We start from the raw sequence: 16,874 nt of genomic DNA, 5'->3' as shown, positions 1-16,874 counted from the left end.
CTTTACCGAGGCTTCAATCTTGTCAAACCTATTTCACCGTTACTGACTGGCTTCAACAGGACACCTCATTGATTCAATTTTTCTTGTCGACCAATTTCACCTTTACCGAGGCTTCAATCTTGTCAACCTATTTCACCGTTACTGACTGGCTTCAACAGGACACCTCATTGGTTCATCTTTTATTGTCGACTGATTTCACCTTTACTGTGGCTTCATCAGGACACCTCATTGGTTAATCTTTTATTGTCGACTGATTTCACCTTTACTGAGACTTCATCAGGACACCTCATTGGTTCATCTTTTATTGTCGACTGATTTCACCATTACTGTGGCTTCATCAGGACACCTCATTGAATCATCTTTTCTTTTCGACTGATTTCACCTTTACTGAGACTTCATCAGGACACCTCATTGGTTCTTCTTTTCTTGTCGACAGATTTCACCTTTACTGAGACTTCATCAGGACACCTCATTGGTTCATCTTTTCTTGTCGACAGATTTCACCTTTACTGAGACTTCATCAGGACACCTCATCTTCTTATCTTGTCGACAGATTTCACCTTTACTGAGACTTCATCAGGACACCTCATTGATTCTTCTTTTCTTGTCGACAGATTTCACCTTTACTGAGACTTCATCAGGATACCTCATTAATTCTTCTTTTCTTGTCGACAGATTTCACCTTAACTGAGACTTCATCAGGACACCTGATTGCTTCTTCTTTTCTTGTTGAGAGATTTTTTCTTGTTGAGAGATTTCACCTTTACTGAGACTTCATCAGGACACCTCATTGGTTCATCTTTTCTTGTTGAGAGATTTCACCTTTACTGAGACTTCATCAGGACACCTCATTGATTCTTCTTTTCTTGTCGACAGATTTCACCTTTACTGAGACTTCATCAGGACACCTCATTGCTTCTTCTTTTCTTGTTGAGAGATTTCACCTTTACTGAGACTTCATCAGGACACCTCATTGGTTCATCTTTTTTTGTTGACAGATTTCACCTTTACTGAGACTTCATCAGGACACCTCATTGGTTCATCTTTTCTTGTCGACTGATTTCACCTTTTCTGAGACTTCATCAGGACACCTCATTGGTTCATCTTTTCTTGTCGACAGATTTCACCTTTACTGAGACTTCATCAGGACACCTCATTGATTCTTCTTTTCTTGTCAACAGATTTTACTTTTACTGAGACTTCATCAGGACACCTCATTGGTTCATCTTTTCTTGTCAACAGATTTTACTTTTACTGAGACTTCATCAGGACACCTCATTGAATCATCTTTTCTTTTCGATTGATTTCACCTTTACTGAGACTTCATCAGGACACCTCATTGGTTCATCTTTTCTTGTTGAGAGATTTCACCTTTACTGAGACTTCATCAGGACACCTCATTGGTTCTTCTTTTCTTGTTGAGAGATTTCACCTTTACTGAGACTTCATCAGGACACCTCATTGCTTCTTCTTTTCTTGTTGAGAGATTTTTCTTGTTGAGAGATTTCACCTTTACTGAGACTTCATCAGGACACCTCATTGGTTCATCTTTTCTTGTTGAGAGATTTCACCTTTACTTAGACTTCATCAGGATACCTCATTGATTCTTCTTTTCTTGTCGACAGATTTCACCTTTACTGAGACTTCATCAGGACACCTCATTGCTTCTTCTTTTCTTGTTGAGAGATTTGTTCTTGTTGAGAGATTTCACCTTTACTGAGACTTCATCAGGACACCTCATTGATTCTTCTTTTCTTGTCGACAGATTTCACCTTTACTGAGACTTCATCAGGACACCTCATTGGTTCATCTTTTCTTGTTGAGAGATTTCATTTTTACTGAGAATTCATCAGGACACCTCATTGATTCTTCTTTTCTTGTTGACTGATTTCACCTTTACTGAGACTTCATCAGGACACCTCATTGGTTCATCTTTTATTGTCGACTGATTTCACCTTTACTGAGACTTCATCAGGACACCTCATTGGTTCATCTTTTATTGTCGACTGATTTCACCTTTACTGAGACTTCATCAGGACACCTCATTGGTTCATCTTTTTTTGTTGACAGATTTCACCTTTACTGAGACTTCATCAGGTCATCTTTTTTTGTTGACAGATTTCACCTTTACTGAGACTTCATCAGGACACCTCATTGGTTCATCTTTTTTTGTTGACAGATTTCACCTTTACTGAGACTTCATCAGGACACCTCATTGGTTCATCTTTTCTTGTCGACTGATTTCACCTTTTCTGAGACTTCATCAGGACACCTCATTGGTTAATCTTTTTTGTTTGACAGATTTCACCTTTACTGAGACTTCATCAGGACACCTCATTGGTTCATCTTTTCTTGTCGACTGATTTCACCTTTACTGAGACTTCATCAGGACACCTCATTGATTCTTCTTTTCTTGTCAACAGATTTTACTTTTACTGAGACTTCATCAGGACACCTCATTGGTTCATCTTTTCTTGTCAACAGATTTTACTTTTACTGAGACTTCATCAGGACACCTCATTGAATCATCTTTTCTTTTCGATTGATTTCACCTTTACTGAGACTTCATCAGGACACCTCATTTCTTCTTCTTTTCTTGTTGAGAGATTTTTTCTTGTTGAGAGATTTCACCTTTACTGAGACTTCATCAGGACACCTCATTGGTTCATCTTTTCTTGTTGAGAGATTTCACCTTTACTGAGACTTCATCAGGACACCTCATTGATTCTTCTTTTCTTGTTGACTGATTTCACCTTTACTGAGACTTCATCAGGATAACTCATTGACTCTTCTTTTCTTGTCGACAGATTTCACCTTAACTGAGACTTCATCAGGACACCTCATTGCTTCTTCTTTTCTTGTTGAGAGATTTTTTCTTGTTGAGAGATTTCACCTTTACTGAGACTTCATCAGGACACCTCATTGGTTCATCTTTTCTTGTTGAGAGATTTCACCTTTACTGAGACTTCATCAGGACACCTCATTGATTCTTCTTTTCTTGTTGACTGATTTCACCTTTACTGAGACTTCATCAGGACACCTCATTGGTTCATCTTTTCTTGTTGACTGATTTCACCTTTACTGAGACTTCATCAGGACACCTCATTGGTTCATCTTTTTTTGTTGACAGATTTCACCTTTACTGAGACTTCATCAGGACACCTCATTGGTTCATCTTTTCTTGTCGACTGATTTCACCTTTTCTGAGACTTCATCAGGACACCTCATTGGTTAATCTTTTTTGTTTGACAGATTTCACCTTTACTGAGACTTCATCAGGACACCTCATTGGTTCATCTTTTATTGTCGACTGATTTCACCTTTTCTGAGACTTCATCAGGACACCTCATTGGTTAATCTTTTTTGTTTGACAGATTTCACCTTTACTGAGACTTCATCAGGACACCTCATTGGTTCATCTTTTATTGTCGACTGATTTCACCTTTACTGAGACTTCATCAGGACTCCTCATTGATTCTTCTTTTCTTGTCAACAGATTTTACTTTTACTGAGACTTCATCAGGACACCTCATTGGTTCATCTTTTCTTGTCAACAGATTTTACTTTTACTGAGACTTCATCAGGACACCTCATTGAATCATCTTTTCTTTTCGATTGATTTCACCTTTACTGAGACTTCATCAGGACACCTCATTGGTTCATCTTTTATTGTCGACTGATTTCACCTTTTCTGAGACTTCATCAGGACACCTCATTGGTTAATCTTTTTTGTTTGACAGATTTCACCTTTACTGAGACTTCATCAGGACACCTCATTGGTTCATCTTTTATTGTCGACTGATTTCACCTTTACTGAGACTTCATCAGGACTCCTCATTGATTCTTCTTTTCTTGTCAACAGATTTTACTTTTACTGAGACTTCATCAGGACACCTCATTGGTTCATCTTTTCTTGTCAACAGATTTTACTTTTACTGAGACTTCATCAGGACACCTCATTGAATCATCTTTTCTTTTCGATTGATTTCACCTTTACTGAGACTTCATCAGGACACCTCATTGGTTCATCTTTTATTGTCGACTGATTTCACCTTTACTGAGACTTCATCAGGACACCTCATTGGTTCATCTTTTCTTGTTGACTGATTTCACCTTTACTGAGACTTCAATAGGGTACCTCATTGAATCATCTTTTCTTGTCGACTGATTTCACCTTTACTGAGACTTCATCAGGACACTTCATTGGTTGTCGACTGATTTCACCTTTAATGAGACTTCATCAGGACACTTCATTGGTTGTCGACTGATTTCACCTTTAATGAGACTTCATCAGGACACTTCATTGGTTGTCGACTGATTTCACCTTTAATGAGACTTCATCAGGACACTTCATTGGTTGTTGACTGATTTCACCTTTACTGTGGCTTCATCAGGACACATCATTGATCAATATTTTCTTGTCAACCGATTTTACCGATTTTACCTTTATTGAAGCTTCATCAGGACACCTCATTGTGAAGTAATTCTTAGTTTGTGTGTCTTCTTTATTAGTCGATGAGGTGTAGATTGTGTAGAGTAAAGCTGAACGCTGAATTGTGGCTTCAGTACTTTATTCTGGATGACAAAGTATGGCCCAGTACTCATGGTCGAGCACTGAGGGAAGTGACTAATACTATGCATGGTTTGATGGCCCTACATGTTCAGGTTAAATATCTATACATTAATGTTAAGGTTTTTTTAGCTCTGAAGTACACAAAATGAGGTTCCATTTTGATTGTTAATTATGATGTGAAGAATACTGACATCAGTTTCATACTTACTGTGGGCTTCTAAATTAAGTAAAGGTGAAATCGATTGACAATAAAAGAATAATCAATGATGAGGTTTCCTTTGCCTATTGTGATTGTACCTACATGTATCTACATTGCACTTTACAATTGACTCCAATAACGCCCCATATCTCTGGATATTCAGCCTAGGTTTTCTAAGTTTTGAAATAATTTGCTCTCTGTCTGTCACTGTTACTGAGTTATCTGCCCTTTTGAATAAGTACATTTTGTATTTGATCATATAAACCTAACCACAATGGCAGGTAATTCTGTTATATACAAATACTTATAGCAGTATAGTCTGTATAGGAATCTATTTGTACTTTGGACATTAACATTCTATCCAGCCAACTTAATCGTAGTGTAACTGTCACCTTATACCCACCCATTACATTAATCCTTACCTGGTAATTGTAACTTAAAAAAAAACATTTAAATGATAGATGAAAACTAAAACTGTCACAGTTGTTAGTGTAAATTGAGAGGATTTAATATGTACTGAACACTGTGATAAATACCTATACATACTATATGTTACCTCAAGGACACTGCATATCAGTCTAACAAATGTATTGAGAATTGAAGACGTCTTTTTTTTATAATTATTTTTTACTTTTAATTAATTAGCATTTACTGAAATGCCTTTGGCATACTTTTAATTAATTAGCATTTACTGAAATGCCTTTGAAATCTTTTAAAATATCAATGTTGAGTAAAACATGAACAGAAAATATAGTGGTCAGACCAGCAAATTTAAACCCAGGCCCTAAGCTTCTGTACCATTACTATAAATAAAATATAGTGGTCAGACCAGCCAAATTTAAACCCATGAGGCCCTAGCTTCTGTACCATTACTATAAATAAAATATAGTGGTCAGACCAGCCAAATTTAAACCCATGAGCCCTAAGCTTCTGTACCATTACTACAAATAAAATATAGTGGTCAGACCAGCCAAATTTAAACCCATGAGGCCCTAAGCTTCTGTACCATTACTATAAATAAAACATAGTGGTCAGACCAGCCAAATTAAACCCAGGCCCTAAGCTTCTGTACCATTACTATAAATAAAACATAGTGGTCAGACCAGCCAAATTAAACCCAGAGGCCCTAAGCTTCTGTACCATGACTACAAATAAAATATAGTGGTCAGACCAGCAAATTTAAACCCATGAGGCCCTAGCTTCTGTACCATTACTATAAATAAAATATAGTGATCAGACCAGCCAAATTAAACCCAGGCCCTAAGCTTCTGTACCATTACTATAAATAAAACATAGTGGTCAGACCAGCCAAATTAAACCCAGGCCTAAAAGCTTCTGTACCATTACTATAAATAAAACATAGTGGTCAGACCAGCCAAATTAAACCCAGGCCTAAAAGCTTCTGTACCATTACTATAAATAAAACATAGTGGTCAGACCAGCCAAATTAAACCCAGGCCCTAAGCTTCTGTACCATTACTATAAATAAAACATAGTGATCAGACCAGCCAAATTAAACCCAGGCCCTAAGCTTCTGTACCATTACTATAAATAAAACATAGTGGTCAGACCAGCCAAATTAAACCCAGGCCCTAAGCTTCTGTACCATTACTATAAATAAAACATAGTGGTCAGACCAGCCAAATTAAACCCAGGCCCTAAGCTTCTGTACCATTACTATAAATAAAACATAGTGGTCAGACCAGCCAAATTAAACCCAGGCCCTAAGCTTCTGTACCATTACTATAAATAAAACATAGTGGTCAGACCAGCCAAATTAAACCCAGGCCCTAAAAGCTTCTGTACCATTACTATAAATAAAACATAGTGGTCAGACCAGCCAAATTAAACCCAGGCCCTAAAAGCTTCTGTACCATTACTATAAATAAAACATAGTGGTCAGACCAGCCAAATTAAACCAGGCCCTAAAAGCTTCTGTACCATTACTATAAATAAAACATAGTGGTCAGACCAGCCAAATTAAACCCAGGCCCTAAGCTTCTGTACCATTACGATAAATAAAACATAGTGGTCAGACCAGCCAAATTAAACCCAGGCCTAAAAGCTTCTGTACCATTACGATAAATAAAACATAGTGGTCAGACCAGCCAAATTAAACCCAGGCCCTAAGCTTCTGTACCATTACGATAAATAAAACATAGTGGTCAGACCAGCCAAATTAAACCCAGGCCTAAAAGCTTCTGTACCATTACGATAAATAAAATATAGTGGTCAGACCAGCCAAATTAAACCTAGGCCTAAAAGCTTCTGTACCGTTACTATAAATATATAATAGTGATCAGACCAGCCAAATTAAACCCAGGCCTAAAAGCTTCTGTACCATTACGATAAATAAAACATAGTGGTCAGACCAGCCAAATTAAACCCAGGCCCTAAGCTTCTGTACCATTACTATAAATAAAATATAGTGGTCAGACCAGCCAAATTAAACCCAGGCCCTAAGCTTCTGTACCATTACTATAAATAAAACATAGTGGTCAGACCAGCCAAATTAAACCCAGGCCTAAAAGCTTCTGTACCATTACTATAAATAAAACATAGTGGTCAGACCAGCCAAATTAAACCCAGGCCCTAAGCTTCTGTACCATTACTATAAATATAATAAAAAACATAGTGGTCAGATCAGACCAGCCAAATTAAACCCAGGCCCTAAGCTTCTGTACCATTACTATAAATAAAACATAGTGGTCAGACCAGCCAAATTAAACCCAGGCCCTAAAGCTTCTGTACCATTACGATAAATAAAACATAGTGGTCAGACCAGCCAAATTAAACCCAGCCTAAAAGCTTCTGTACCATTACGATAAATAAAACATAGTGGTCAGACCAGCCAAATTAAACCCAGCCTAAAAGCTTCTGTACCATTACGATAAATAAAACATAGTGGTCAGACCAGCCAAATTAAACCCAGGCCTAAAAGCTTCTGTACCAATTTACGATAAATAAAACATAGTGGTCAGACCAGCCAAATTAAACCCAGACCCTAAGCTTCTGTACCATTACTATAAATAAAACATAGTGATCAGACCAGCCAAATTAAACCCAGGCCCTAAGCTTCTGTACCATTACTATAAATAAAACATAGTGGTCAGACCAGCCAAATTAAACCCAGGCCCTAAGCTTCTGTACCATTACTATAAATAAAACATAGTGGTCAGACCAGCCAAATTAAACCCAGGCCCTAAAGCTTCTGTACCATTACTATAAATAAAACATAGTGGTCAGACCAGCCAAATTAAACCCAGGCCCTAAGCTTCTGTACCATTACTATAAATAAAACATAGTGGTCAGACCAGCCAAATTAAACCCAGGCCCTAAGCTTCTGTACCATTACTATAAATAAAACATAGTGGTCAGACCAGCCAAATTAAACCCAGGCCCTAAGCTTCTGTACCATTACGATAAATAAAACATAGCAATTTCTTACATTTGGTTAAACTTTTAAAAGTGTTATAATTGTCTTTTTTTCAGATAAGCATGTGAACCTGAGAGATAGTGAAGGTAGTACTAGTGGCTGTTTCATACTCCACAACATAGCCATCATAATAAGGGAGGCAGTAATAGATAAGGCTGGACTATCCTAGCGATGAGGCTGGTGGTGATGTTGTGCCTTAAAAATTGACCACTAGGCCGAACAGGAACCACATTACTCCGTAACCCGATATACTTCTGGCCCAGACACCAGACCCTAAGACATTATGACAGATAGATTTCCCATTTTTAGGGCCAGAGCGCAGTAGTACATGAAAACTTTGGAAGAAGCCGACACTCGTTTTGGTATCGGGCCAGGTACTCTCGCGATTCAGGACAACGTCCTAAAATAATACCAACCGAAGAATCGCCACTTTACCTTGGGTCTTTTACAACAAATGAATAATTAATCTACTCATAGCCATCCAATATTCATCACGCAATGCACGTTCTATTGTGTCCAACACAGTAGTTTCTTTTTCCCCGCAACTTTAATTTCCCTCGTCTCGTCGCCATGTTCTCGTAAGTAATGCAGAATCATCTTTATCTCCAACTGATTGGCGATATTTGGGTAGATATGATATTCATTTGTTGTATAGTGACTAAGGTTAGTGGTGCTTGCTCGTTGTCCATCTTGAATCGGAAGAGTACCTGGTCCCGATAACCAAACGGTGTCGGCTTATTCCAGGTTTTCGAAGTACTACTGCGCTCTGGCCCTAAACCAGACATCTATCTGTCATAATGTCCAAGTCTGGTGTTAGGGCCAGAGTATCTCGGGCTAATTACTCCGGTTCTCTTTGCCAGGTATTTATGAGTTGTCCTGCATGTTGGATGTAAGAATTGTACATGCTGCCCCATTTCATGATCGTAAAGAGCGACTAAACATGGGATTTTTTCTTCTCTTTCTGAAAAAATTCCTTTTCTAATCTTACTACATGCAAGTTTTAGAAAAGTAAACGAAACTTGATTGATAAGAAAAGAAAATTAGAAAGAAATGGAACTTTATTATGGATGTAATTCAATACAGTGTTCCCTGTCACTTTTTCGATTGAGGGTTTCTGTACCCCCACTATTCCAAATTTGGGGGTACACCTGAATATTTTAGGGTACAACATATTTAGATGTCATAAATTATCTTAAGCGTGTAAAATAAAATAAAAACCTTACACATAATATATCAGTGTTTGTCTTTATTCATTGTTGTACACATACACATGTATTACTGTTGTGATTTTTATCAAACAAACTTTTGTGCTGCCCTTTGTATCACAGAAACCTCATCAAAATCATCTTTATTTCTATAGAATGCTATTGTCATTCTGTTGGAAACAGAGCTAACACTGCGCCTATTTGTCGATTTATTGATGTGTTGATTCTGAAGGGAGAATCCCCGTTCGCATGGCACAGATGTCATAGGCACAGTAAGGAAAATGTTGGCCATTACATGGAAATCTGGAAATTGTTCAATACAACTATCAGATATCAACAGACACAAGTCTGTTACAGACATGTGTCTTTTGCTGTTGAGGAAGAATTTAAAATGAATATATTGCCCAAAGGCTCTTTCTCTCTCAATCAGATTATCTTCACCTCCCTGATATTTCTCTACAATTCTTTCTAAAGATTCCACTCCGTGTTCTCTAAGATCATTTGCACCAGCTGGTAGCATTTTTGGGTTTAAAATTTTATTAAGATCCTTTAAAGCAAGCAAATCATTTTCTGGAAACCTCTCACACAGCTCTCTTACAATGTGTTGAACAAACAGTCTTTTGACAGCTGTAAATTCCAATCTGCGCCTTAAGGAGTAATCAACATTCACCCCCTTGTATTCTCCATACTCATCTACACTCTCAATAAGTTCCTCTACATGTGGAGGATCAATCCTTTCAAAAGCAGATAGTGTAGCTTTTGTGCTATTTACCATGGAATCTACCTGATCCACATCAATTACATCTTTTTGAAACACTTTTGACACTCTACAGAGAATACCTAAGACATCCTTTAGTAGGCATAGAGTACTGATAAATTTAAATGTTTTTATTTCTTTGAGAATGCCTTTGGCTTTTGCTCCACCCTCTCCATTATTTGTTGCTGCTTCATGATCTAATGATAAAATTAATGCAGAACAGCTATCATGTACAGCATCAACAGAATTTTGGAGAGAAAGCCATCTGACTTGTGTTGGTTTTTTGAATTTTTTAACCTTCTCACCCATTATTTTTTTCATTTCTCTTATCTTATTATACCTGGGGGCAGAATATTCAAAACAGTTGTATATTGCAATAAGAATTTCTTGCATTCTAGCTAAATAAGGTACATGTTTTGCAGCCCAATAACAAACAAGAGCTAGGCGATGAGCTGCGCACCACACATGAATTATTCTAGGATTATTTCTCTGCAATCTTACACCAACACCTGACACTTTTCCAGTCATAACCGATGCCCCGTCACTCCCAAATCCAGACACACGCTTGATACTCACACCAACTGATGTTCGCCAATTTACTATGGCACTGTATACTGTTTCTGCTTTACCATCTTTAATTTCAACATTAGCACAGTACTCTATTTTGAGTTGTCCACCATAAACAATTTTAGCAAACATCACAAGTTTTTTGTTGACAGCTATATCAAGAGACTCGTCCACCATAATTCCAACGAAAGCACTGTTTCTTATTCTAACATGAGACATGTCCCGTATGGAGTCTGCCAGAGCTTTTTGCATGTCACTGGGTGCCTGGTGTCCTGTATAAATCCCAGTATGGCGCTTTGGTGATGTATAGTCACTCGATGATCCAGATGCATGTGAAGTTGTAGTTGTACTCATTAAACTTGAGCAGCCATTGGATATCTAAACAGAAATAGGTATAAAATAAATTAAGGTACAAATACCTTTAATAAAATTAACAGACATAAAAAATCAAAATTAAATTTTAAATAATTGAAATTGAGAAAAACACTGTACACACAAGCCATCAATAATTAACAGGAAAATTAATTATTTTCAAAATATTTTCTTGTATATTTATTAATACCTGCAAGTCCACGAGGCTAAGGAATTTCCTGTCACCTGTATTCTCTCCAGAGAGCTGTTTTCAGCTGAGCCTCTAACAACGGGAGACATTTTTTTGATACAATATATTTTGCAGCAGTCATATAGTTTTTGAGTTTGAAGTCTTCACATGAAATGAGATGGTCTTTGGTATTCTGATGTCTTATAAGAGCAGATCTTTGAAAGTTTTTACAGCCAATTATAAAAGGGGCCTTTGATTCGCAACCTAATTTAAGCGACGATCGGCACGTTGAACAATACATGCTCTTAGATTCATCATCGCAACATAGCCACGAGAATTCATTTAGCCAACTTTTCTGAAAGTTTTTCTTCCTTTTGGGTGCCGATGGGCCAACATCATCTTGGACTGAAGAAGGGGGGTCTGTTTTGTCTTTCCTTTCAACTTTTTCATCGCTAGTCCGTTTCGTACCTGACGACAGATATCCAAATATCGTCTGCTGCTTTTTGCCGTCACTCATGATTGTGATCGTGTATAATACGTATGCGTATGTTAGGTATGGGCCAGAGAATACCGAAAGTCGAGTGAAATGGTCTCGGGTTTTATCGTAAGGCGGTAAAGATATATTTTCCCGCTAGGTGCGCTGATGTCGTCGTAAACAGAAGAGACTTCCGCTTAGTAATTGACGGCTAGTATAACAATTACATATTGACCTACCCTTTGTTTTTGTTAAGTAATATGATCGACTGAAACATCGTAGAAAACCGCTAAATATACAGGCGAAATTTGTGCGTGCATGCACGCTTACATGGAAAATATTACGCGTGCAAAGGTGTTCACTATGCTTGAATCACGCAGGATTCTGCGTGATCGGGAACACTGCAATAGGAAATTTAGCACAACATTTTTCTTCATGAAGACTTCTACGTGCCTGTATTGAGCTATAAGTACAGTACCGTAGTAATCATATATGTAAATTTGTTTGTTTGATTTATTAGCGTCCTATTAACAGCTATGGTCATGTAAGGACGGCCTCCCATGTATGCGTAGTGTTGCGTGTATGTTGTGCGAGGTGAGTGTACTGGGAGACTGTGGTATGTTTGTGTTGTGTCTTCTTGTATAGTGGAACTGTTGCCCTTTTTATAGTGCTATATCACTGAAGCATGCCGCCGAAGACACCAAGCAACACACCCCACCCGGTCACATTATACTGACAACGGGCGAACCAGTCGTCCCATTCCCTGTATGCTGAGCGCTAAGCAGGAGCAGAAACTACCACTTTTACAGACTTTGGTGTGTCTCGGCCGGGGGACAGAACCCAGAGCCTTCCTCACAGGGGCGAACGCTCAACTTAAGGCCAAAAGTGAGGCGGTGCCAAGGGAGGCATTAGGAAAGATAAAGTCATTTAGGAAGAAGAGAAAAGATAAGATCCTAAATTTAGTCGCCTTTTACGATCATGCAATAGGGGCAGCAGGTACAATTCTAACGCCCTACCTGCAGGGCCAATCAGCCCTATAAATCCAACTATGGCGGCAAGTTTTTCTAACCATGATACCCCAATGTCAGATGATCTATACTCGCAAGAGAGACCCTACTAGATCATAGAGATGACGTAACCTTCCCATATGCGGAATCATCAACTTTCGCGGACACAACAGGAAACACCACATTTACTGAGGTCACAGATGATGAACCAACATCACCAACGGTAGAGAGGGCATAGGATACAGTTTTTACCAATTTTACCCGCTATCAAGGATTGGCAAACCTTAAAGTTCTATATAGTAATGTGGACACGTTAACACTATCAAAGAAAACTGAACTGGAAGTAGAAATTACAGGGGAAAAATCGGATATAATATGTGTAAAGGAAATATATCCAAAATATTCCCTTGATGTCATCAACAACCAGTCATATTCTATCGACAACTACAGTGTTCAGTTTCGGAAATCTTCAAACAAAAGAGGTGTGGCCATTTATATTAGATCATCTATTATCCATTACGCAGTAGACATTAACTACACTTTCGACGAGTATGGTATATATAGAATAAAACTGAGAAGAGGAGATAATTTAGCCATATGCTGTATTTATATAAGCCTTAACAGTAATGAAGATAACAACAATAAACTAGTAACTCTACTGGAAACCATCTCTATTGGTAGCTTCTCTCACATATTACTGGTGGGTGATTTCAACTGTAAAGAAATCGACTGGAATACCAACACAACCTCTGTAGATGACGCACATATCGCCACGAGGTTGTTGGAGGTAACAAGGGACTGCTTTTACACCCAACATGTCAAAAGACCAACAAGAATTAGGGAGAATCAAATTCCACTCTTTACTCGACCCATCCAAACAAATGAAGAAGGAATTATTACAAACATCAAGTTCAACCCAAGTCTAGGCAAAAAGTGATCACCTAATGTTAGAATTTGACCTATTATGCTATGCTAAAAACCTGGAACAAAACATCGAGAAACGCAACTTTCTTAAAGGTAATTACGTATCTATTAACAAAGAGTTGGCTGAACACGCATCAGAAGATACATAAAATATGGATGCGAATGAACATTGGTCATACCTTATGAATATTTTATCTACCACTATTGAAAAAAACATGTACCATTATACAAGAGGCGATCCAATGAAATCCGCAAACCATATATCGATAAAGATGCAATATCTGCTGTAAAGAAGAAACACCAAGAATGGAACGAAATAATCTGCCAACAGAGAACAACTATCAATCGTACAAAATTGCCAGGAACATAGCCACAAGACTGTTGCGACTATCACTTATGAAAAATCCATAGACTGAGTTTCACTAAAGGTTTCAAAGTCTACACGTAGACGTAGACGTAAACGTAGACCTTACGTCCGAACTTACGTGTGCGTAAGATGTGTTTCACTAAAGGGCGTAACTCTGCACGTACGTGTAAACGTAGACGTAGGATTTTGCGTAACTTACGTCCGAAAATCAATTTGTATCATCGCGTCTGATTGGCTGATGTGACTTGGTACCCGATCAAATTTGGCGGGTGTTTAATATTCCGGCTTGTTGTCTATTTGATTAGTATTCTTATGTTTTATCGTGTACAAATCAAAACATGCCATTTATTTGACATGAAAAAAATATTTGTTTAAAAATCGATGCGTTCTCTATATATCAAATTGTCAGGAGCGAATTTGAAAATGATTTTTGCATGACTGAATTTACATGTATACATGTATTTAAAAAATCGTTAATTATTATTAAAAAGAGGACAGTTATGCAATAACATGTACATTATGTTTACTTTACTCGCATTGCCGTCAAGACAGAGATTTATCGGAATATCCTACTATTTGGTCACCATTTAACAGGATATATAATTACCTATCGACCATTTATCGGAATATTCCACTATTTCCACAATTTTATTTTATCAAACTTTTTTTTCTCATACCATAAAAGAAAATGGAAGAAAAAACATATGTCCATGTGCTCGTTTTTACGGTGGCTGGGAGCGGACATGAAATAAATAAAATTATTGCGTAGGAACGAAATATCATTGCGTGGGAACGAAATATTATTGCGTTCGAACGAAATATTATTGCATGGGAACGAAATAGTATTGCGTTTGAACGAAATATTATTGCGTGGGAACGAAATATTATTGCGTTCGAACGAATAATTATTGCGTTCAAACGAAATAACTATTGAGCTCATTATCATACACTTTATCTAAAAAGATGTTTTCCTTATTTTTAACGTTTTAAAGTTTTGTTTATTGTATTACACTTTATATATTCAATTGAATTATATATATAATTGTATTTATCTTGTACGTACAACATAGTATCTTGTACATGTATGAACAACTGAGTGTATAAACATGTACGTACAAGATACTGTAATAACTTGTACGTACTTGTAAGATATGAAGTTATACGTACAAGATAATAACTTGTACGTACAAGATACTAGGTTGTACGTACATGATACAACGAAGTACAATGTACGTACAGACGTACAAGATAATAGTTTGTGCATACGTACCTACAAACGTACACGATACTGTAATAATAGATATTAATAAAATACTAAGTTATACGTACAGGATTATAAGTTGTACGGGCATGATAAATAAAATTATATACTTTAGTATTGGTCCTAATACGCTGGCGTAAATAAAAGCAGTCTATGTACTTTTATATCACTGTTTATATGACTTTAACACATCGGATTATTATGTTTCAATATTGCCGTTTGAATGTGTGAAAATTGTGTTACAACGAACATTATTTTGTATCAGTACTTAGTCAACTAATTTTAAGAAGTAAAATAATGAATTTCCATGACTTTTCCCACAATTTAAATGCAAATCATTGAAGGCAAGTACTGATAGAATACAAATCTAAATAATATATGCAATAAACTTTAAAGTAAAGGTTTCGAAGCAAAATATGCTAAACAAAACATTACCAGTTTTAATTAATAAGACTATATGCTATCCCTACCCCTTAATTTTGAGGCTACAAAACGCACCATTTTCGGCCATTTTTGCCAAATTTAACCCTTTATAGAAAAAGTTCTGGTATTAAACTTTTGTTAATATTGCCGTCATATTATGAATTTCATGAAATAAAGAAATCAATGTTTTACTTTTAAAACACTAAATTATGACAAATCGGCAAATCGTTGGCTAATAATCGAAATCAACAAGATAATAATACCTGTATACCAATTGATAAATCAAAAAATAAAATCGATATACGCTCTTATGTGATTAAAAAAACATGGTAATGCTGTTAACATGTTTAGTTTATTCAACTGACCACCAATGAATGTAATTTTGAAGCAATCTGTGAATGATATTTATACTGTAGTAAGAATTAAAGTGAACTGTCGGGCAAGGATGGCTAAAGTCGGTAAAAATGGTGTGAATGTATCCAGTATAATTTCTTATGAAATGGGAAAAATAAAATCTCTCGTCAAAATCTGTCTGCGTACGAAGAAATTAATTTAAAGTACGGGAATTCTAAAACGTCCTCCAGGCTCACTATTTCCGTGGTTACATTTCCACGCAGCCTCGCTTTCAATGCTTTCAACTTTTCTTTACTTTAATGGTCATAACTGGGAAACTAAGCAGAACTTGACCGTCGTATTAATATGTGAGAACTTTTGGAAGGCCAATGAACGCATTTAGAGTGGTTTTCTTTGCCCGACTATTCAAGCCGCGGAAGGTGCTGCGTGTCTCCGATGATATGTAAACTATAATTTTAAGTCAGATTACTATAATATAAACTTCCATCAATGCTAAAATGATAAAAGTAACAGATTCTTGGGTCATGTACGGTACTCATTATTAGAGAAGACTTACTTAGTTATCGTTTCAATCAGTTTCATATTCAATTCAGAAAATGTACAATGCGTATTTGCTATAACATCATGCAATGCAATAATAAACTACACATTTTCGGCTAACATTCAACAAGAGACTTTGATTTTTTTTATTTTTTTTTTCATTTTGCATTTTCTAAGTGTTGGGTGAATATGCATCCGGATCAAAGATCCGTCACTAGGTTTTTCCTTTAGTTTGACGTGATTGC

The 16,874-nt window shown here is 36.9% G+C and overlaps 1 protein-coding gene across 1 annotated transcript; it reads right to left on the bottom strand.

The window, feature by feature from the left end:
* Positions 1 to 9,302: 9,302 nt before the first annotated feature.
* On the bottom strand, positions 9,303 to 11,147 carry LOC138308194 (zinc finger protein 862-like). The gene has a single exon (XM_069249140.1). It carries the CDS (start codon positions 11,089 to 11,091, stop codon positions 9,502 to 9,504), a length of 1,590 nt encoding a protein of 529 aa, XP_069105241.1. The 5' UTR covers positions 11,092 to 11,147; the 3' UTR covers positions 9,303 to 9,501.
* Positions 11,148 to 16,874: the final 5,727 nt, after the last annotated feature.

The sequence above is a fragment of the Argopecten irradians genome, chromosome 14, assembly GCF_041381155.1.
Source record: "Argopecten irradians isolate NY chromosome 14, Ai_NY, whole genome shotgun sequence".
In the NCBI taxonomy this organism is placed as follows: Eukaryota; Metazoa; Mollusca; class Bivalvia; order Pectinida; family Pectinidae; genus Argopecten; species Argopecten irradians.
Note: the sequence above shows the minus strand (reverse complement) of the source record. Positions and strands in the feature narration are given on the sequence as shown.

Bases quoted from the DNA above. Each gene is read 5' to 3' on its own strand.
- LOC138308194 (XM_069249140.1), bottom strand. From the start codon at position 11,091: ATGAGTACAACTACAACTTCACATGCATCTGGATCATCGAGTGACTAT.